This window comes from Rhinopithecus roxellana, chromosome 1 (assembly GCF_007565055.1).
Source record: "Rhinopithecus roxellana isolate Shanxi Qingling chromosome 1, ASM756505v1, whole genome shotgun sequence".
Classification (NCBI taxonomy): domain Eukaryota; kingdom Metazoa; phylum Chordata; class Mammalia; order Primates; family Cercopithecidae; genus Rhinopithecus; species Rhinopithecus roxellana.
Window position 1 is genome coordinate 57,862,097 of NC_044549.1, and position 23,062 is coordinate 57,885,158.

A 23,062-nucleotide genomic window follows, 5' to 3' on the forward strand; every position below is an offset into this window, starting at 1 on the left:
TCAGCCTCCCGAGTAACTGGGACTACAGGCGCCCGCCACCTCGCCCGGCTAGTTTTTTTGTATTTTTTTTAGTAGAGACGGGGTTTCACCGTGTTAGCCAGGATGGTCTCGATCTCCTGACCTCGTGATCTGCCCGTCTCGGCCTCCCAAAGTGCTGGGATTACAGGCTTGAGCCACCGCGCCCGGCCTTGGTTTCTGTTTTTAATGGCCCCCTTTTCCCCACACTTGCTCCCCACTGGCCACCACTGGCACTCGGTGAAGAGAGGTGGTGAGGCCTAGACACACCGACAGCCGGGCCCCGCGGGGGCTTCCAAGTTTCAGATCAGCAAGATCGTCCTTTCGAGGTAAAGTCGCTGTCCTTGCAGTTAGTAGATGGGACCCCACTCCCCCAGGGCGGCGGGGGCGCACCCGCTACGGGCAGAGCGCGCTTTCACCGTGAGATAGGACGGGACGCAGCGTTCGGACTGAAGCGCGGAAAGGGAGCAGAGGGCTGGACGGGTGAAGCTGAGGCCGGATGAAGAGTGAGGGTGCGGGGTTCGGGGATGAGGCGCCTGGAGCCAGGAGGGACCAGAACCAGAGCAGACAGCGAGCTGTCGACCCCCGCCCCGCCGCACCTCTTGGGGCCGCGCGGGGGCGCTGCTCTCCGATGAGTGGAACGATACAGCCCGGGGCGGGGCTTCGGCGGGCGGGCGGGCGCGCGCGCGCCTGCGTGGTGTGTCACGGGGCGGGGCGAGCGCGGCGCGGCGCGGCGCTCCCGGCCTGGCGTTGTGGCTCTGTAGACCCTGCCACCTTCCCTGCACCTGCCCTGCCCGGCCCCATGTACCGCGCGCTGTACGCCTTCCGCTCGGCGGAGCCCAACGCGCTGGCGTTCGCCGCCGGCGAGACCTTCCTGGTGCTGGAGCGAAGCAGCGCGCACTGGTGGCTGGCAGCGCGGGCGCGCAGTGGTGAGACAGGCTACGTGCCTCCAGCCTACCTGCGCCGCCTGCAGGTGAGTGCGCCCCTCCCCGCCCGGCCTCCGCGCCCCTGCGGCAGGACCCCTTCACAGCACTGCGGAACCGACCCAGGAACCCCACCCGTTCCGGGACCCGAGGCCAAGACGTCTATCAGAGAGGGAGTTTGAGAACCTGACCCTGAGACCCCCGGACCCACGGGGACTGAGACCCCTTGCCAAGAGTCAGCATCACCCACAAAAGACCAGGCCCTTGACAGCCCAATCCCGATCGACCAAAAGCCTAACTCTGGGACTGAGATTCGTCAGGACCTCAGACCCTTCAGTATCGAGTCCGCTATCCGAATGGCGACCCTGAGCCGCACCGAATCCTGGCCAATTATTCAAATCCCTGAGACCCCAGACCCTTAATATGCCCTTTCTCTGGATTCCTAGGACCCCACAACCAACCTCCCTCCTTCCCTCCCTTCCTTCTCCCCCCACTCCCCCCCACACCTTGCCCCCCGTTGGAGCCACCACTGAAACCTGGACCACCTTGGACACCACCTGTTTCCCCAACCATCCTCCAGGTCCTCAACCCCCAACTTGGACCCTAGAGCTATAGACATCTCCATCCCCTATGTGACACCCAAGCTTTGGTAGTGTCTTCCACTAGCCTGTGCTCAGCCACCCTCTAAGCTCTTAAGTCTCTCCCAACCTTATTTGAACCAAGGACCCATGCCCCTTTTGACACTGTCTGGCACTGCTCCCTCCACTCCCCAACTCTGACTTCTCAAACTGTCTTCCTTTGAAAGTGAGGGGCTCCATCCCTTCTTGTCCCCAGCCTGGAGTGAGGACTGCTCCCATTGTGACGAATTGAGTTCTTATAGCTTCCCCTGGTCTGACCGTGGCCCCATTTCCTTCCAGTGGAAGCTGCAGTCCCAGTTCCTGTTTCCCTAAGAGTAGCCCTGCTGCGGGGGTTGGGGTGTGGTATCTCCAGCTGGTCTATTCTGACCACGGGGGAAGAAGGGCCCAGAGCTGCCGGGCCTGTGCCAGACACCCCCGCCCCGTCCTAGTCGCTATCCTTTAGGAAACATCCTGTCCCAGCCCGGTTCAGGACAGAAATAACGGGATAAATTTGGAAGTGTCATCTGGTCTTACCAGGGAGGATGGGCCCTGGGGGCCTAGGGGCTTCCTCATAGACCCGTGGCGTGATCCCATCTAGGAGTGCCAGGGTGGGAGTGGGGGCTGTGGACACCATGGCTGCTGTGTGTCAGACCCAGTAAGTGTGTCAGACCCAACCTCTTTGGGAATGGGGTCTCATTGAAGGTCTCTGAGGAAAGTCCTGTCTCTTCCCCTACTGGGCATAGCTCAAGGACCTGTGAGTCCCCTGTCCCCAGCCAGGACCAGTGGGGCAAGGTATTTGGGAGGGCAGAGAGGCTACCATCTTCTCTGTCACTGTCTCTCAGTTTCTTTCTGCGTGTCTCTGTCTGGATTGCTGTGACTCTGTGCCTCTGCCTGTGTCGTTCCGACTCCACCTATGTGTGTTTTTGTTTCTTCCTCCAGCTCCCCCCACACTCTGGCTCTGGCTCTCAGTTTCTTTCTGCATTGTTTTCCTCTCAGTTCCTCTCTGAGCTCCTCTCTTTCCCCATTCCTTTCTCTCTCTCTCTCTCTCTCTCTCTCTCTCTCTCTCTCTCTGTCTCTTTCTCTTTCTGTCCCCCATCTCCTCTCCCTGCACTCTGGCACACCTCATACCACCTGGAGGGCTTTGCTGACCTCTGTGCCCGCCTGTCTGTCCCCAACAGGGAAGCTTCTCAAACCCATGGTGGAGTGAATTCATCTCAGCTCTGGGGCTCCTGTGTAGCCTGATGGACTACGTGTACCAAGGCCAGGGGAGGGCTGGGGGTAGCTGGTTTGATAGCTGCTACCCCATACCCCCCATGCCAGATAGGCGGAGTAGACTGGACCCCTGGGATGTTGGGGATGGCAATAAGAGCCTGGGGCAGGGGCTAGGCCGCTCTCTCATGTTTATCTTTTGCCGCAAACGCAGAACAGCTTCCCAGGGCAGGTCTGGAAGCTTGCTGAGACACCCTGTGGGGATGAGGGCCAGCAGCAGGGTTAGGGAGGGTAAGTCCCTTTGACCCATTCTCAGCACCCAGGGCCTACAGAGGACTCTTAGAAGGACAGGGCTGTTCTGGGGTGTGACCTTGGTTTTGTGGAAGATCAGCAAGATGCAGAGTGATGTATTAAGGATTCCAGATACTGGAGGCTTCCTGTTTGGCATCTCAACCTGGGCTCTGAGCCAAGACCAGGGATAGACTAGGTATGCGCTCTTGGCTGCAAGCTGGGAGTCCCTGGGCTATGTTTTTGCTTTAGACCTCTGATTTTCAGAAACATCTTAGCCAAGAGCCTTGCTGTGGGGTAAAATCCTGATCAGGACCTAATATGTAATGTGGCAGCATGGGGGTCACCTGTGCCTCAGCTCCCTGAGTGATGCGGTTTGAGAACCCAGTTCCATATTCTGGTTCAACTTTCTGTGCTATGTCTAGCATTCAAGGCTTTAGCTGTATTGGTTCTTTGCCCTGGGTTCTATCTTGGGCTGGGTCTGGGCTGAGCACCTCCATTTGGCCTTCAGGTCTAATTGCTGTCCCCTGCCCCCCAGGGCCTGGAGCAGGATGTCCTCCAGGCCATTGACCGGGCCATCGAAGCTGTACACAACACAGCCATGCGGGATGGTGGCAAGTACAGCCTGGAACAGCGTGGAGTCCTCCAGTGAGTGTTGGGGGGAGTGGAGTGGGACCTCCCGGTGAGCATGGTGGGGTCGGGTTCTTCAGTGAGTGTCATGGGAAATGCAAGGGTTGGCAGGGGTAGTGGGGGAGTGGCACCTCCCAGTGAGCATGGTGGGGTCGGGTCCTTCAGTGAGCACCAGGAGTGTGCAGAGTGCAGGATTAAGGATAGTATAGGGTACTGCAGGCTGGGGTGGAGCATGGAGGAGATGGGGGTGTCTGAGGGGCCTGGGCTGTGGGGTCCCAGCATCCCACAGGGGCATATGAGGACTTTGAGGTGTGAGATGCAACCCCCCAATAGCCTCCCTTTCCCTCCATCAGGAAGCTGATCCACCACCGGAAAGAGACCCTGTCACGCAGAGGCCCCTCAGCCTCCAGTGTTGCAGTTATGACCCCATCAACCAGTGACCACCACTTGGATGCTGCTGTGGCCAGGCAGCCCAATGGGGTGTGTCGAGCTGGGTTCGAGCGGCAGCACAGCCTACCCAGTTCTGAGCATCTTGGGGCAGATGGAGGCCTCTACCAGGTGTGTGGTGAGGGCATTCTGGAGAAGGGAGGTGGGTGGGGCTTAAGGCTTCATCCAGAGGCTCAAGGGGTCCACTCAGGAGTGATGCAGCCCAGAGCCATAGTCCCGCCCACACCCAGGGCTCAGGGCCCGAGCCTGGCTGCCGCCCTAGATGTCAGTCTGTCCTCCCAGATCCTACTTCCATCTTCCAGATCCCACTTCCATCTTCCCAGATCCCACCACAGCCTCGCCGAGCAGCACCTGCTACACCTCCCCCACCAGTGAAGCGCCGAGACCGAGAGGCCCTGATGGCCTCTGCGAGTGGTAAGAAGGGTTAGGGGGATTCAGGTGGAGGCACCCTATGCTTGGAATGGTTGTTCTGCCTGTGTCAGGGAGATGGAGGCTCTAAGCTTGGGAGGAGGGCAGGACTCCCATGTTGGGGCAATTAGGGGCTTTGGGCTTTGTGAGGACACAGTGCCTAGCAGAGAAACTAGCTCCTGTATTGGGGGACAGGGGATCTGGGCTGTGAAGGGTATGGTTTTCCAGGGGGCTGCCGTGGCACAGCTTCTACTCACTGCTTGCAGGTGGCCACAACACCAGGCCCTCCGGGGGTAACTCTGTATCCAGCGGCTCCTCAGTCAGCAGCACCTCCCTGGACACGCTCTATACCGGCTCCAGCCCATCTGAGCCGGGTTCCAGCTGCTCACCCACACCCCCACCTGTGCCCCGCCGAGGCACCCACACCACTGTGTCCCAAGCCCAGCCCCCTCCCTCCAAGGCATCAGCACCTGAACCCCCTGCAGAAGAAGAGCTGGCAGCTGGTACAACCTCAGCCTCTGATGACCTGGAAGCCCTGGATACACTGAGCCTGGGGACCACAGAGGAGAAGGCAGCAGCTGAGGCGGCTGTGCCCAGGACCATTGGGGCCGAACTGATGGAGCTGGTGCGGAGAAATACTGGCCTGAGCCACGAATTATGCCGGGTGGCCATTGGTGTCATAGTGGGCCACATCCAGGCTTCCGTGCCGGCCAGCTCACCTGTCATGGAGCAGGTCCTCCTCTCACTCGTAGAGGGCAAGGTGAGGGTGGACGGCACAGCAGGGCCACCCTGCTACCCACCCTGTTCCCACCGTCACACACTGTCCAGCCTGTACATTACAGGTATTTCTCAAGCTCTGGCTCTGAGCTCTTACTGTGCTGGGCACTGGGGACATTGAGCTGATTTCTGAAGCAGAAAGGAAGGTCAAGCATTCCAGGCAGATGCGCAGCCTGGACAAGGGCCACAAGGCAAGACTGAGCCTGGCTTGTGGGAGGAAGTAGAACAAGGCCTGCAGGGCTGGAACACAGGGAGTGAGGGAGTGGGTGCTGTAAGAGGAGGTGAGACCTGGGGCAGGTGACAGATGAGACCAGATGCGGGTGACCACGAGTTCTGTCTGGCTGCAGGGAAGGAATGGACAGAGGGCATGGGTGAGGGTAGTGCCTTGCTGACCTTGGCAGTAAGAGACATGGGTGCTGGGAGAGCTGTGATGGAGTCCTAGCTGCTGACTTGGACGAGAGGGAGTGAGGTGTGTGGGCATCATGGGATGGGTGGGATCCTTGGCACTCACGAGCAGGATGGGGGCGGTGAGCCCAACATACATGATTGGGGTCAGACAAACCAAAGGTCCCTCTTTAGGGCTCCGTGATTCCTCTTACACTTCTAGTTTGGGTGTTGGGGAGTGGGCCAATGGGCTTGGCTATGCTGGGCACAACAGCCAGTTCCTGGTCAGCAGGGTTCAAGGAAAATGTGGCAAGTTGGTAGATGACAGGCCTGTGCCGTTTTGTGTGGAATGGGAGAGTGAGGTCTCAGAGTCACATTCTGGCAGTGACAGAGTTCATGGCCCTCCTAGTTGGGGATGTTTATCCAGGTCTGGGATGAGAGGCGAGCTGTTGAAAACCCCCTACAGATGAGTCTTCTGTTGACTCCTGTCCTGGGAGGTCATCAAGACCGGAGTTGAGCCCCCTGTCCAGTGTGGGCCAGGAGGGACTTGAGTTCATGGAGTGTAGGTCCACAGGTGGACTCTCCAGGCCTTGGAGGCTTCCCGGAGATGGTGAGGGCAGGAAGTGTGCTGAGTCATGCCTTGCCCTCTCCCCTTAGGACCTCAGCATGGCCCTGCCCTCAGGGCAGGTCTGCCATGACCAGCAGAGACTGGAAGTGATCTTTGCAGATCTGGCTCGACGGAAGGACGACGCCCAGCAGCGCAGCTGGGCACTGTATGAGGACGAGGGTGTCATCCGCTGCTACCTGGAGGAGCTGCTGCATATTCTGGTAAGGGTAGGGGCCCACACACACACCCCACATGGGAAACAGTGGTCCCTGCCCTGTAGCATCCCTCACGGTGCTAGGAGTCTCCCCTACACATATGTGCTCAGCCCTCTCTTGTGTGGCCGCACAGCTCTGCTCATGCTGGCTGACACTCTCACTTTCTCATTTCTCTAGACTGATGCAGACCCTGAAGTTTGCAAGAAAATGTGCAAGAGAAACGAGTTCGAGTCTGTCCTGGCCTTGGTGGCCTATTACCAAATGGTATGTGCAGGATGGAGGGGAGGGGTAATGGAGAGACCTAGGTAGTGGGGGAGTTTCAGGCACTGAGCATGCAGGGTTCCCTGCCAGGAACACCGAGCATCGCTGCGGCTGCTGCTTCTCAAGTGCTTTGGCGCCATGTGCAGCCTGGATGCAGCCATCATCTCCACGCTTGTGTCATCTGTGCTGCCTGTAGAGCTGGCGAGGGACATGCAGACAGACACGCAGGGTGAGGCTGGAGGGCGGAGTGGGAAGGAACTTCCTGCCATCTGGAGGGTGTTCCTGCCATCTGCTGGGATTTCCTGCCATCTTTGGGGACTCTGACTGCCTCCCTTGTCCCCCCAGACCACCAGAAACTCTGTTACTCTGCCCTCATCCTGGCCATGGTCTTCTCCATGGGAGAGGCAGTGCCCTATGCACACTATGGTAAGAATGCAGTCGCTGACCAGCTGATCACAGGTCCTAAGCCAGTGCCCATTGCCCAAAGGCCTGGGACCTGCTGACTCTACAGCCTAGCAGGGATAGGCTATCCCCAAGGCTCATAGAAAGCCAGGAAGGGTGGGTGGTGCGGGGGTCGGGGGAGAATGGGGCTGCAGACTTCTGTGCACCTCTCTCGCAGAGCACCTGGGCACGCCTTTCGCCCAGTTCCTACTGAGCATCGTCGAGGACGGGCTGCCCTTGGACACCACAGAGCAGCTGCCAGACCTCTGTGTGAACCTGCTTCTGGCTCTCAACCTGCACCTGCCAGGTGGGGTGGGGCCTGGCCGGGTGGTGGCTGAGCACATGAGTGCTCTCAGGCTCAGCACCCTGTCTATACCCATGTCCTTCCTTAGCCCCTGACCAGAATGTCATCATGGCTGCCCTGAGCAAACACGCCAATGTCAAGATCTTCTCCGAGAAGCTGTTGTTGCTCCTGAACAGAGGGGGTGAGGGCTCGGGAATCTGCGCGGGTACCACTTCGATGCCCTGTGACTCCATGACCCCTGCCATGACTCCCGTAACCCCCTGGGGTGACTCTGGGACCCCCACAAGGTCCACCCTGACCGCTGTGACCCCTGCCTCCTAGATGACCCTGTGCGCATCTTCAGACATGAGCCACAGCCGCCACACTCTGTCCTCAAGTTTCTGCAGGATGTGTTTGGTAGCCCGGCCACAGCTGCCATCTTCTACCACACAGACATGATGGCTCTCATTGACATCACTGTGCGGCACATCGCAGACCTGTCACCGGGAGACAAGGTGCCTGGAGGTGGCTGCAGCAGGGAGGGTCACTGTGTGGAAACTGAAACAAAATGGTGGGGGTCATGAGTGGAGATGAGGGGCCACAGTCACTGCTGGAGCCAGGTAGGTGAAGGAGGCCACGATAGGTGCACCAAGACCCAAAGGAGCCAGCCATGAGGTGATCTGGAGGTGATGTGACTGGAGGAGGCTGGAGAGGAGGGAGTGGTGGGAGATGAGGCATGGAGGATGGAGTTTACACAAAGCCTCGGAGGCTGCTGCAGGAGGTCGTGATCTCAGGAACGGGGAATGTGATGTAATTAATATCCCACATGGAATCTGAACTGCATGCCAGCAGAGTGGAAGCCAGCCAGCGGGGAAGCAGCCGCAGTGGTCCAGGTGGCGTGGATGGGGTGGGGACGGGATATGCCACGGCAGTGGTAAGAAGAGGCCAGCTGTAGAGTGTTTAGTAAGTGGATCTGGCAGGGCTTGCCACTTATCTTGAGCAGCTAGATGGATGAAGTGCTGATTTTTGAAGTTGGGGAGGCTGGGAGAACTTCTTGGGGGAAGATAGAGAGTTGTGTTTTGAATGTGTCAAGAGTGGGGAAATACCTACTAGATACCGAGGTACCGAAGGCATCAGGGAGGCAGTGGGGAATGAGTTGAGACTAGAGAGACATTTTGGAGTTGTCTCTGCAGAGATATGATGGGAAGCCTGTGACAGTGTGATTGCCTCAGAAATGAGATAGATAGGTGAGCAGGAAGCTTGGGCTGCAGCCCTGGGCACAACTGAAACAACTAGGGAGAAACCCAGGAAGAGAACCAAGAAAGCAGGAGCCCAAAGCCCCGTGTTTAGAGGAAGATGATCAGCCATCTCTACACCGTTAGGAGCCTGAGTGAGACTGGGGTTGGCCATTGGATTCACCACACAGAGGTCAGTGGTGCCTGACAAGCAGTGTCAGTGGGGTGCAAGGAGGAGAGTCAGAATGAAAGTTTGAGAGAACTTGAAGTTATTGGGGAGTAGAAATGAGGGGAGGGTTGGAAGCAGTAAATGGAGACAACTCTTGTGAATTTTTTGTGAAGGGGAAGAGAAAAATAGGGAGGTTGCTGGAAGGAGATGGCATGGGGATAGGGAGAGTTTTGTTTGTTTGTTTGTTTGTTTGTTTGTTTTTTGAGATGGAGTCTCCCTCTGTTGCCAAGGCTGGAGTATAGTGGCGTAATCCTGGCTCATTGTAACCTCCGCCTCCTGGGTTCAAGTGATTCTCCCCTCAGCCTCCCAAGTTGCTGGGATTACAGGCACCCACTACCACACCCAGCTAATTTTTATATTTTAGTAGAGATGGGCTTTCGCCATGTTGGCTAGACTGGTCTTGAACTCCTGACCTCATGCGATCCACCTGCCTCAGCCTCCCAAAGTGTTGGGATTACAGGTGTGAGCCACCGCGCCTGGCCAGGGAGAGTGTTTTGAAGATGGGGGATGTTGGCCAGGTGCAGTGGCTCATGCCTGTAATCCCAGCACTTTGGGAGGCTGAGGTGGGTGGATCACTTGAGGTCAGGAATTGGAGACCAGCCTGGCCAACATGGTCTCTACTAAAAATACAAAATATGAAAAATACAAAAATTAGCTGGGCGTGGTGGTGGGAGCCTGTAATCCCAGCTACTTGGGAGGCTGAGGCAGGAGAATTGCTTGAACCCGGAAGGCGGAGGTTGCTGTGAACCAAGATCACACCACTGCACTCCAGCCTGGGCGACAGATGGGGGATGTTGGCCGGGTGCAGTGGCTCACGCCTATAATCCCAGCAGTTTGGGAGGCCAAAGCAGGAGGACCACTTGAGTCCGTGAGTTCAAGATCAGCCTGGGCAACATAATGAGACCTCTGTATAGCCTGATGGACCACAGTAAAAAATAAAATTAGCTGGGCATGGTGGTATGCACTTGTAATTCCAACTACTTTGGAGGCTGAAGTGGGAAGATTATTTGAGCCCAGGAGGTCAAGGCTGCAGTGAGCCATGATTGTGTCATTGCACTCTAGCCTGGGCAACAGAGCCAGATCTTGTGTCTTTAAAAAACAGACAAAAATGGTAGGGATGATGGTGCATGTTCTGAGCCAGAGGGAATGGTCCAGCAAGCACAGAGAGATAGGTGGCGTGTTGGAGATGGTGAGCCACCACAGGAGTCAAGTGGATGGGGCAGGAGAGGGGCAGGAAGGGAGTCCAGGTCCAGGCCCACATGGACAGGAGCCAGGGCCGCTCATTCTGGTAGGGATAGGTGAGATGTGGGTACTGAGGGGAAAGACAGGTTTCTGCAAGATTTCTTCTGTATTCTCTATGAAGCACAAAGCCAGCTGACCAGGTAGGTAGGTTTCGAAGACAGAGAGGGTGGGTATTATTGCTACTCTAGGGGAGAGTGACACAACAGAGAAAAGCAGCGGGAGGCCTAGGCAGTGCTGCGTGTCCATTTGAGGTTTGTGGTGGTGAATGACATTCAGGCCTGCACATGGCTCTGCATTTGTCTATAGCTTAGACACTGGCATTTGATGTGCAGGCACCTCGGTATGACTCCCAGGGCTGGGACTTAGCAGGGTGTGCTGCCTAAAGGAGGTTTTGGTATTATTCCTCTAAGTAAAGGTAAAGAGAGAAATGAGGGATGTTGAGGGAAGCAGACATAGTGCTAGGTCAAGTTAATGGATTGGGGGTCTCTGTAAGAACAAGCTGTCAAGTCATAAGGGCTGGCCAGGCGCAGTGGTTCACGCCTGTAATCCCAGCACTTTGGGAGGCCGAGGTGGGTGGATCACTTGAGGACTGGAGTTTGAGGCCAGCCTGGCCAACATGGCGAAACCCTGTCTCTTCTAAAAAAAATACAAAAATTAGCTGAGCAGTTTGGCGCATGCCTGTAATCCCAGCTATTTGGGAGGCTGAGGCAGGAGAATCGCTTGAACCCAGGGGGCAGAGGTTGCAGTGAGCCGAGATTGTACCACTGCACTCCAGCCTGGGTGACAGCATGAGACCCTGTCTCAAAAAAAAAAAAAAAAAAAAAAATATATATATATATATATATATATATAAAAAATACACACACACACACACACACATATATAATAAGGGCTGTTGGAACTGGTTCAGCCAGAGGTGCTGGGAGTATAGATTGGAGGAGAGGCTGTTAGAGATGAATTCGGGGCATATGTAGGAGGTAGGATGGCCAGGTCTTAGACATGGCTTGAATATGAGATATGTGGGAGACAAGAAGAAAGAGGACATCATATTTCAGGCCTGTGCTTTTGAATCGACAACAGTGCTCTTTCTAAAGGTAAGAACATGAGAAATCCTTCAACTCTGGGAGGATGGGAAAGATCATGAGTTTGATTGTGGATATGTGGATTTGAGGTCTGTGAGATGTGCAGGAGATGACAAGTGGGCAGTTGAATATTCTCGTCTGGAGCTCGCAGGGGAGCTCTAGGTGAGAGGTGTGAGAGTGGGTCACTATTTGAAGCTGGGAATGTGCACGAGATCTTCCAGGGCAAGAGAGGATAGGATGAGAAGCAGAGGGCCTCTGACTGACAGACAGAGGCACCTTGAGGGACCAGCTTCAAAGGATGGGCAGGACTTCCCTGGGCAGGCCCCATACCTGGGGCTGTCGGTGGCTGGGATGATTCATTTATTCACTTACTCAAAAACTATTGAAGACCAATTCTGCGCCAGGTATATTGTGGGTGCTGGGGATGCAGCCCTGATATTTAGGTCCACAGCCCTGGGGTCTGTGGGACAGTGGGGTCCTGTCCCTGACCAGTGGTGGTTGCAGTACTTCCCTGGGGTCCCTGAGCTGGCCTGCTCTTCCCACAGCTGCGCATGGAGTACCTCTCCCTGATGCATGCTGTAGTCCGCACCACACCCTACCTGCAGCACCGCCACCGGCTCCCCGACCTGCAGGCCGTACTGCGACGCATCCTGAATGAGGAGGAGACCTCACCCCAGTGCCAGATGGACCGCATGATTGTCCGAGAGATGTGCAAGGAATTCCCGGTGCTGGGGGAGGCTCCCAGCTAGCACCTTGCTGTCCTCCCTTCCCTGCAGCTCCAGTCAGTGTGCAGGGGACTCAGGGTCTTGGCCCTAAGAATGTTTTGCACTGACAGTGGGAGGGGATAAGGTGGCAGAAGGAACCTGAGCAGGACCCCCCACCTGAAGTAGAACTCACGAGAGGGGCCAAGTGTAGGATTGGGGACCATGGTCTGGGAGCTGTTCTGGGGCAGGGGGAATATGCAAGCTAAAACTCCTCTATACCCTGGTAGGCTTCCTTTTCAGCATGTCCCCCTCTTCACCCCACACCCACGTGTACACTCAGAGTCCTGCTGCTGCTCCAGGCTGGACCAGACCCCCGTCCCCACCCCTCCTGGTCTGTATCCTGGGCCTCAGCAAGCCATGCCCCTGGGGTGAAGGGAGGCATCTCCCACCAGCTCTATTCTTTGCCTTAGCTTTGCAGTGAGTGCTGCTCATGTGCTCCCCTCTACCCCCACATGGGGGTCGCTGCCCTTCACTCCTACCCCCAGAGGCCTTGGCCAAGCTGCTGCTTTGAAAGCGGGATCTTGGAGACATGCCATCTATCCCAGAGCCTTATGGAACAGGATGATGGCACTGAGAAAGCCAATGACCGAATCTCTTTTCTCTGTAAAAATGTAGACTGAAAAGCCATGTGTATTTTCCTATGTGCTGTAGCTCTCCTTTGGAAATAAATCACAGGCATCTGGAAACAGGCTTCCCTGTATGATCTTGGGAGACAGTGGGAGAGGATGGGCATAAGTACTGGGGCCTCAGGACCCCATCACTGCAGCTTGCACTGACTTCTCCAGCCTGAGGAGGTGATGGACCCTGACAGGCCTGGCCTTCAAGGTCCTTTGAGCCCAGTTCCGGCCTCTCTTTCCTGAGCTCCCACTTCTCCCGGACCCCAGCCACAGCCAAGTGCCCCCCAGTGGCCCATTTGCAGGTGTCTGCATCTCCAGGCTTCACTTACACACTTACATCTTTCTTTTTCTCTCTTTTTTTTTTTTTTGAGACAGGGTCTCACTCTGTTACCCAGGCTCACTGTAGCCTTGACCTCCCAGGCTCAAGTGATCCTCCTGCCTCAGCCTCCTGAGTAGCTGAAACTACAGTAGTCCCCATGCCCAGCTAATTTAAAGGTTTTTTTGGTAGAGACAGGGTCCTACTGTGTTGCTCAGGCTGGTCTCGATCACCTCAGTTCTGGTGATCCTCCTGCCTTGGCCTCCCAAAGTGCTGGGATTATAAGCATGACCCATTGCACCGGTCCACTTACATCTTTCACTTACATCTTTTGCTTTGCTTTGAATACCGGTACTGTCCCCCTGTTGAAACCCTATTGTCCTTCATAATTGTTCTCAAGCAGGCCCCTACCTACCCCCAGCCCTGGCCTCTGAATGCTTGGACCTGTCCAGCCCTATTTTCTTCCCCCATTTGTCCTTGTTTCCCCAAGATCACCTCATCTTACAACCTCAGCAGAGATTTGGTAATCATGGTAGGGCAGAAAGAGGGTCTTAACAAGCATGGGGTTAGGTCTCCATTACTGTTTTAGAGGAACTCAGGGCCAAAATTTGGCAAAAACTTCGTTCTTGTGGGCTCCTGAGTTAGCAAAGAAGTTCTCGCCATAAGTCTGGGAGCAGAGTCAGAAACCCACAGGCAGACAACAGTCAGAAGTGTTTTTGTTTCTGTTTTCTAGATTGAGTCTCGCTATCTTTTCAAGGCTGATGTCCAACTCCTGGGCTGAAGCAGTCCTCCCACTTCACTTCCCGAGCAGCTGGGACTACAGGCACACACCACTGTGCTTCACACAGAAGTGGTTTTCATCAGTTCCCTTTATTTTTTACCCAAACTCCTCATTCATCAGATGGTTCCACACATCAGGAATCACTGACGCTGCTTATTCTTTCTCCTTGGGGTGCTGAAAACAGAGGGCAGTTATCCTTCCAAAAAGAAGGTAAAGCAGCACAGGGAGGCAAGGGCTAAGGATGGGACTCCCCAGCAAGAGGCTCTCAGAAGTTGAGGCAGGAACATTCCATAGGAAACCCATGGGAGCAAAGTATGGGGCCTGGTGCGGGACGCCCTGCTCACCGCTGACTCTGTCAGAAGGCCAGGTGCACAGGCTCACACGGACCTGAGGAGGGGTTGACAGTGTTTGGCCCCCAGTAAAGCTCTGTGGGACACAACCTGGTTACTAACTTTTTTTTTTTTTTTTTCTTTTTGAGACGGAGTTTTGCTCTTGTCCCCCAGGCTGGAATGCAATGGCGTGATCTTGGCTCACTGCAACCTCTGCCTCCCGGGTTCAAGCGATGATTCCCCTGCCTCAGCCTCCCGAGTAGCTGGGATTACAGGTGCCCACCATCACATCCAACTAATTTTTGTATTTTTAGTAGAGATGGGGTTTTACCATGTTGGTCAGGCTGGTCTCGAACTCCTGATCTCAGACGATCCACCTGTCTCAGCCTCCCAAAGTGCTGGGATTACAGGCCCAGCCCCCCTTTTTTTTTTTTTTTTTTTTTTTTTGAGACAGAGTCTCGTTCTGTGGCTCAGGCTGGAGTGCAGTGGCATGATCTTGGCTCACTGCAACCCTTGCCTCCTGGGTTCAAGCAATTCTTCCTGCCTCAGCCTCCCCCGTAGCTGGGATTACAGGTGCCCGCCACCCCACCCGGCTAATTCCTGCATTTTTAGTAGAGATGGAATTTCGCCATGTTGGCCAGGCTGGTCTTGAACTCCTGACCTGAAGTGACCCACTCACCTCCGTCTCCCAAAATTCTGGGATTACAGGCATCAGCCACCATGCCCGACCTGGTTACTACTGTTAACCCTGGAGACATTTGGCCTCCCTTTTCATTTCCAGAGTTGATGACACTGACTTCCAGTCACAACTCCTTTCTCACTGCGGTGCGGAAGGCAGGGAAGTATTCTCATGAGATAGTGTATTTCAGTAGAAAGCACAGGTCCTCAGGAAGCTGAGACAGGGACATTGGACAGCCTCTGTGACTTGCCGTGTTTCCTGTCATGATGCACACACAAACCTTGTGGGAACGGTAGGACTGTATTGTGCCATCGGTCCCAGTGCTGGCACCTAGGTCAAACAAGGTATGGCCCCATGGCAGAAGCCTCTACTCACTTCTGCCCAAGGTGGGCCCTGGCACCTGTTTGTAAGAGAAGCAGAAGCCCCAGCTGATGAAGTTACATAAATGCTGACTCCTGGTAGCAAGCATGCTCTGAGGGACTCCAGGGCCTCTTCAGCAAACACCCTTGTGGTGGCCTCACAACACAAAATTACAACCAAAGGCAGATTATGATTAGCCAGAGAAGTCCTCTTGGGGAGGGAACTGTCTTTGATAGAACACATCTATGGCTGCATGGAAGGTTGGTAGATGTGATATGCTGGCTAGGCAGTAGGAAGGGCAATGAGAGAGAGCATTAAGCCACCCCAAGAAAGGGTAGTGTTTGGGTAGAGTTGAGACGAATTCAAATTTTGGGGGACAGTGACGGGGTTTGGGCTGACTTCTGGGTCAGAAATTTCTGAAGCTACAGCTAGGAATGGGCGTGTAAGTATGCGGGTGGCTCATGCCTGTAATCGCAGCATTTTGCGAGGCCGTGGCGGGAAAATCGCTTGAGCCCAGGAGTTTGAGACCAACCTGGACAGCATAGGAAGACCCCATCCCTACAAAAAATACAAAAATTAGCTGGATGTGGTGGCCCGCACCTGTAGTCCCAGCTACTCGGGAGGCTGAGGTGGAAGAATCACTTATGCTCAGGAGCAATCGCACCACTGCCCTCCAGCCTGGGTGAGAGTGAGACCCAAAAAAAAAAAAAAAAAAAAAAAAGTGCTGGCACCGTGTCTCTGGCACATGTGCTGAGCCATAAGCTGCACAAGCATAATGCCAACCCCAGGATGAGGGGTCAAGTAATTCTGCCTCAGCCTCCTGAGTAGCTGGGATTACAGGCACACACCACCACACCCAGCTAATTTTTGTATTTTTAATAGAGACAAGGTTTCTCCATGTTGGCCAGGCTGGTCTCAAACTCCTGACCTTGCGTGATCCACCCGCCTCGGCTTCTCAAAGTGCTGGGATTACAGGCGTGAGCCACCGCACCCGGTGTATCCATCCACTGTTGATGGCCTTTCAGTTGTTTCCAATTTTTGTCTATTGCAAATACTGCTGCCAGGAGCACTGTTGTACATGTCTTCACGTTGCTCATATGCATTATTTTTGGAGGATATATTCCCAAATAAAGAGTGGAATTTTAGGGTCACAGGCAGATACTGCCAAATAGGTTTCCAAAGTAGTTGTACCCAATGTATGCTCCTTCAGTAGTGTCAGAGAGTTCAAGCTTTCCCTGTCTTTCCCAAAACTTGGTATTGTCAAGTCATTTTTATTTTAGCTATTCTGGTAGAATAGCTCCCCCCGCCTCCACCTCCCCTGCATTTTTTTTGGAGGTAAAGTCTTGTTCTGTTGCCCTGGCTGGAGTACAGTGATGCAATCTTAGCTCACTGCATCCTCCATCTCCCGGGTTCAAGTGATTCTCTTGCCTCAGCCTCCCGAGTAGCTGGGACCACAGGTGTGGGCCAACATGCCCAGCTAACTTTTGTGCTTTGAGTAAAGACAGGGTTTCGCCATGTTGGCCAGGCTGGTCTCAAACTCCTGGCCTTAAGTGATCTGTCCATCTCAGCCTCCCAAGGTGCTGGGATTACAGGCGTGAGTTACCTCACCTGACCAGTATTTATTTTTTTCAATTTGCATTTCCCTGATGACTAAAGAGGTTGAGCACCTTTTCATTATTATTTGAATGTTCTCTTTTGTGAAGTAACTATTCGAATCTCTTGCCCCATTTATCTGTTTGTGTATATTTTATTGATTTGTAGTATGTATTCAGGATATGAGTCCATGAATGTTCTATCTTAAAATATCTTCTACTTTTAATGTCTTTTGATAAAAGAAGGTTCTTAATTGTTACATAATCCAATTTATCAGTACTTGATTAGTTTTATTATTTCCTTTAGTACATTTTATGTCCTGTTAGACAATCCTGTCCTGTTAAAAAATCTTGGCCGGGCGCGGTGGCTCAAGCCTGTAATCCTAGCAGTTTGGGAGTCCGAGACGGGCAGTTCATGAGGTCAGGAGATTGAGACCATCCTGGCTAACACGGTGAAACCCCGTCTCTACTAAAAATACAAAAAACTAGCCAGGCGAGGTGGTGGGCGCCTGTAGTCCCAGCTACTTGGGAGGCTGAGGCAGGAGAATGGCATAAACCTGGGAGGCAGAGCTTGCAGTGAGCTGAGATCCAGCCACTGCACTCCAGCCTGGGCGACAGAGCGAGACTCCGTCTCAAAAAAAAAAAAAAAATCTTGACTGGCTGTGGTGGCTCATGCCTGTAATCCCAGCACTTTGGGAGGCCAAAGCAGGAGGATCACTTGAGCCCAAGAGTTCCAGACCAACCTGGGCAAAATGATGAGACCCTGTCCCTACAAAAAATTAAAGAAGTTAGCTGGGTGTGGTGGAGCATACCTGTAGTCTCAGCTACTCAGAGGCCAAGGCAGAAGGGTCCCTTGAGCCTAGGAAGTCGAGGCAGCAGGGAGCTATGATCGCGCCACTGTACTCCAGGCTGGGCCACAAAGTGAGACCCCCATCTCTAAAAAATTTTTTTTTAATTTTTGCTTTCACACTTGTGAATAGCCACTGCACTCCAGCCCCCACCTCTGTAAAAAAAAAAAAAAAAAAAAAAAAAAAAAAAAAAAGTTTGCTTAAAGTCATCTTTAAGATCTTCTCTTGGCCAGACGAGTGGCTCACGCCTGTAATCCCAACACTTTGGGAGGTTGAGGCGGGTGGATTACAGGGTCAGGAGATTGAGACCATCCTAGCCAACATGGTGAAACCCCATCTATACTAAAAATACAAAAATTAGCTGGGTGTGGTGGTGCATGCCTGTAATCGCAGCTACTCAGGAGGCTGAGGCAGGAGAATTGCTTGAACCAGGGAGTCGGAGGTTGCAGTGAACCAAGATTGCACCACTGTATTCCAGCAGCCTGGTGACAGAGTGAGACTCTGTCTCAAAAAAAAAAAAAAAAAAAAAAAAACCCCACACACAAAAAACCAAGGTTGTCTCTTATACTGTTTTCTAGAAGCTGTATATTATCTTTCTTTTTACGTCCAGATGTCAAATTTATATGGAATTGATTATGCAAGCAGTGTGAAATAGGGATCTCATTTAATTTTTTCAATATGGATATCCAGCTGATCCAGCATCATTTATTGAAAAGCCTATTCTTTCAGTTAATAGGGGTTGCTCCTGGGGGTGGGCGGGGGGAAATGCTTTCTTCATGTTGGCTCTGAAGAGCCACCCTTGTCAAAATTCAAGTTTCCACACATCTTCAGGCCCGTCTCTGAATTTCGTTCCATTAGTCTTCCTATCCTCGTACCAGTACCACACAATCTTGGTTTCTTTTTATTTTTTATTTTCATTTGTTTTTTAGAGACAGGGTCTCTCGCTCTGTTGCCCAGGCTGGAGTGCAGCAGGTGATCATAGCTTACTACAGCCTCAACCTCCCCAGGGCTCACATGATCCTCCCACTTCAGCCTCCCCAAGTAGCTGGGACTATAGGCATGTGCCACCACACCTGGCTAATTTTTGTATTTTTTGTAGAGATGGGGTTTTGCTATGTTGCTCAGGCTGCCAAATCTAGATTGTCAATTTACACACACACAAAATCTAGTGGGATTTTTAACTGAAGTTGCATCGAATCCATATATCAATTTGAGAGAACTGGCACCTTTATAATATTGACTTTTCCAATCTTGGAAGAATTTTTCACTTTATGTCTTTCTCATTTTTTTAACTTTTTTTTTTTTTTTTTTTTTTTTTTTTTCAGATAAGGTCTGGCTGTGTTGCCCAGGCTGGAGTGCAATGGCATGATCTTGGCTCACTGCAACCTCTGCCTCCCAGGTTCAGGCACTTCTCCTGCCTCAGCCTCCAGAGTAGCTGGGATTACAGGTGCACAACAGCATGCCCAGCTAATTTTTTTGCATTTTTAGTAGAGATGAGGTTTCACCATGTTGGCCAGACTGATCTTGAACTCCTGACCTCAAGGGATCCACCCACCTTGGCCCTCCAAAGTGCTGAGATTTCAGGCATGAGCCACCATGCCAGGCCTATGTCTTTATTTTCCTCAATAATGTTTTATAGTTTTTTTGTATGTGTGTATGTAGTCTTTGCACATCTTTCATTAGGTTTATTCCTCAGCATTTGATATTACTTGATGCTATTGTAAACATCATTGTTTTTAAGAAATTACTTTTCTTTTGTTTGTTTTTCTCGTTCACTGCAACCTCTGCCTCCCAGGTTCAAGTGATTCTCCTGGCTCAACCTCCTGAGTAGCTGGGACTACAGGTGTCCACCACCACGCCTGGCTAAATTTCTGTATTTTTAGTAGAGACAGGGTTTCACCATGTTGGCCAAGCTGGTCTCAAACTCCTGACCTCAGGTGATCTTCCCGCCTCGGCCACCCAAAGTGCTGGGTTTACAGGCTTGAGCCAACACGCCCAGCCAAGAAATTTATTTTCTAATTGTTGCTGACATACAGAAATTACATCTGATTTTTATATATTGATCTTGTGTCCAACAACTTTGCCGAACTCATTCTAACAACTTACGTATAGGTTCTTTTGAAATTTTTACATATACAATCCTACTGCTTGGGAATGAGTTTTTTTCCCTTCCAATCTTCATAACTTTTTATTATTTTTCTTGCCCTACTGCACTGGATAGGCCCTCCAATATAATACTGAGGCTTGTGGTCACGAATATAAAATGAGACCAATTATCATGGTGGTTTGTTTTCCTCCAGCAATGTTCTGCTGCGCTAGAGGCAAAGAATACAGTCTGTTTTAACTGGGGTTAGATTTTAACCCAGCAAGTTTGTCTAAGAAGAACAGGGCAGGGAGTTGCCATGGCACTGGACTCTGTAAGGCTAATGGCACAGGTCAATAGCTGAGATGATGTACAATGGATTGGAGATCTCAGTGAGGTCAAAGAACTGCTGAATAATTGAGCTGGACAGGTTGGCCAGGTCTTCTCCTGGAAACGTACACCTGGCTGGGAGTAGACAAACACAGGGTGGGGTGGAAAAGGCAGGAGAAGGAAAGACGCTGTGAAGTGTTAGCAGGCAGTATCTGCCACAACCTTACCCTCTGGTCTTCTGATATCTCCATCTGCCCCCCAAGAGCCTCAAATCCAGGTCTCTAGGTCCTGGGTGGACCTCTAGTTGGGAGTTGATAAGAGAATGAGGATAGACTGGGCACGGTGGCTCATGCCTGTAATCCCAGCACTTTGGGAGGCCAAGGCGGGCAGATCACTAGATGTCAGGAGTTTGATACCAGCCTGGCCAACATGGTGAAACCTCGTCTCTACTAAAAATACAAAAATTAGCTGGGCATGGTAGTGGGTGCGTGAAATCCCAGCTACTTGGGAGGCCGAGGCAGAAGAATCGCATAAACCTGGGAGGTGGAGGTTGCAGTGAGCCGAGATCACACCACTTCACTCCAGTATGGGTGACAGAGTGAAACTCCATCTCAAGAAAAAAAAAAAAAAAAAAAAAAAAAAAAAAAAAATAGAATGAGGTTAAACCACATAAGGGTCTTATTAGGAGGCAAGGGCAAGATTTGGAGGTGGAGAGAAGAACTATCACCACTATCACCAACATTTGGTTTTTGTTTTTTTACTGGGAGCATTAGGAACTGCCACTGGGGCTGGGGCATAGAGGTGAGTGCAGATGGAAGGAGTGGGGCTCCACAAAACAGCCACAAAGGGAGGATGACAGTGGGGACACACAGCAGGGAGCAACATGGAGAGCGATCTGCAATCGATCTCACCGCTCAGGAGTGAGGAGCTTTGCTCTCCAAAAGGAGTGTTAGCTGGGGCCAGCGCCAGCCCTGTAGGTGAGAGGGCAGGGCTTGATTTCCCTCAGCCATAGTCCCTTTATGCCTCTGCACATTTGCCCACCCCCCATCCCTATCCCTCCCTGCCCTTCCTTTGCAGATGCAGATGCCCCCTTGGTCATTCAAGGCATTGCTCGGGCATCTTATGCAAGAAGGCTTGCCAGGTCTCGAAGGTGACTCAGACACCTCCTCTGGGACCTTAGCACCCTTCCCCAGCAGAGCCCCTGCCTGTCTCCCTCTGTGGCGTTAGGTTTTGTGCCCTCTACTCACTAGATTGTGGACCCAGAAAGCGCTGGTGCTGTCAAAACCACTTCTGGGTTGCCAGGCTCACACCTATAATCCCAGCACTTCGGGAGGCCAAGACGGGCGGATTGCTTGAGCCCAGGAGTTCAAGACCGGGAGTTCAATACGTGGTGAGACCCCCGTCTCTACAAAAAAAGCAAAAATTAGCCAAGTGTGGTGACACGTACCTGTAGTCCCAGCTACTCGGGAGGCTGCGGTGGGAGAATCACGTGAACCTGGGAAGTTCGAGGCTAAGGTGAGCTGTGATCACCACTGCACTCCGAAAGAGTAAGACCTTGTCTCTAAATAAATAAATACGTAAAACCACTCTGGGGGACTCGCCTCTCCAGCCCCTGCACCGATTGGCTCCCATTCAAAGGAGTTCAGCCCTAAGCACCTCTGCAGATCCTCCACCCCCACCCACAAACCCGTGGGAACCCCAGCCGTGTATCTGGCCCAGAGCTCTGATCCTCGGGAGGTCCTCAGATTCGTAGACGGGAGAGGGCACAACTGGAGACCTGCTGCCTGTCCCTGGTAGCCGTAAGGGGCGCTCGGGAGGTGGGACCCGCAGGAGCCCCGCCTCCCGGAAGCGGAGAAATCAAGGGGCGAGAGAATGCGCCCACTGATTGGTTGATGGTGATGTCATAGGTATCGTTCGGGGCGGGCCAGAGGCCTTGGTCGGGAGTCCCTCGCCTGTTAGAACCAGGATCCACCCCATCGCGGGAGCCGCACCCTGTGGAGCATTCTGGGGTCCCGGCCCTGACCTCTTCCTGGGTGTCGGGATGCCCGCGTCCTCTGCACCTGGCGCTGCATCTCGTTATCGATTCTGCCTTTGGAGGCCAGTCCGTATAGGGTACCTCCCGGACTATGTCTCACGTTTAGCCGACAACCCCTGGAGCCCCCTCGCCCATGCGACGAGTCCTCCGTGAGGGGCGGAGCCTCCCATTGTGCCAATAGAAACAATGACTCTCTGATTGGAGTGCTCCGCTTTCACCCCTCGCCTCCGCTCCTCTTGTGACGTCTGTTGCGCCAAGTCCACCCATTGGCCTGGCGAGACCGGCGCGTTCCAGGAGTTACTTAGGGAGAGCTGGAATGCACTGAGGGTGGGGGGAGGACTGAGTTTCTGTGTCAGTCCCTTCAAGGGGTTAAGGGATGCGGTCGTGGCAGACGAGGGGCGGATATCCGAAGAAGCGGGGCCCGCAGCCATGGGGCAACGCCGGGCTCCACGTGGCATCCCAGAGCACTCGGGACCCTCAGCCTCGGAGGGTGTGCAGGCTCCAGTGGAGGGGCCCCGAGCCCGGGAGACTGCTGGAGACAGGCAAGGCAGGGAAGAATTCGTCCTCTGCTCCCGCCTCGGGAGGGTCATCTCCGGTTCCTGCTCCGCAGGGGCGCTCCAGACAAGCAGGTGGTCGCGACAGGTTTCATAAAACTAGCTGATCGGATAGTTAAAGCAATTGTTCGAGGTGCTGGCACCCCAGATCCCTGTCCAGCCATCGTCCCCTCTACCCCAAGATTTCACACAGTACCCGCTCCCAGAACCATGAGAACGCTCATGGGCACCAAAATTTCAGACCAAAATCCGGGACACGGTTCAGAACTAGTGGTCAGGAAGGGAGACAAGAGATCTGGAAGGGGATAAAAAGACTGAGAGACAGAGCTGGGACAGCGCCCTAGAAGGAGGGAGGTGGATGAAGGCGGCGGCCGAAAGTGGGGAGGGCGGACCTAACGGCGGCGAACCCCGGTGCTCTGTTCAGCACCATGAGCAGCGCTCACGTCCTCAATAAAGATGGCGTCAAGAGCTTCCGTCCTCA

At 53.4% G+C, this 23,062-nt stretch overlaps 1 protein-coding gene across 3 annotated transcripts; it reads left to right on the forward strand.

The window, feature by feature from the left end:
- The first annotated feature begins 697 nt into the window (after nucleotides 1–697).
- Nucleotides 698–23,047, forward strand: NCKIPSD (NCK interacting protein with SH3 domain). Of its 3 annotated transcripts, none has more exons than XM_030915435.1 (13): nucleotides 698–988; nucleotides 3,591–3,700; nucleotides 4,036–4,240; nucleotides 4,432–4,543; nucleotides 4,804–5,297; nucleotides 6,356–6,526; nucleotides 6,698–6,784; nucleotides 6,872–7,010; nucleotides 7,127–7,207; nucleotides 7,401–7,529; nucleotides 7,615–7,707; nucleotides 7,848–8,020; nucleotides 21,900–23,047. In XM_030915435.1, the coding sequence occupies exons 1-13, from the start codon at nucleotides 818–820 to the stop codon at nucleotides 22,101–22,103; spliced, it is 2,169 nt and encodes a 722-aa protein (XP_030771295.1). In that variant the 5' UTR covers nucleotides 698–817; the 3' UTR covers nucleotides 22,104–23,047. The 3 variants fall into 3 exon arrangements, with proteins under 3 accessions (XP_030771295.1, XP_030771247.1, XP_030771338.1); XM_030915387.1 differs by lacking the exon at nucleotides 21,900–23,047 and adding an exon at nucleotides 11,839–12,743; XM_030915478.1 differs by lacking the exon at nucleotides 21,900–23,047 and adding an exon at nucleotides 11,839–12,743 and having other exon boundaries at nucleotides 4,453–4,543.
- Nucleotides 23,048–23,062: the final 15 nt, after the last annotated feature.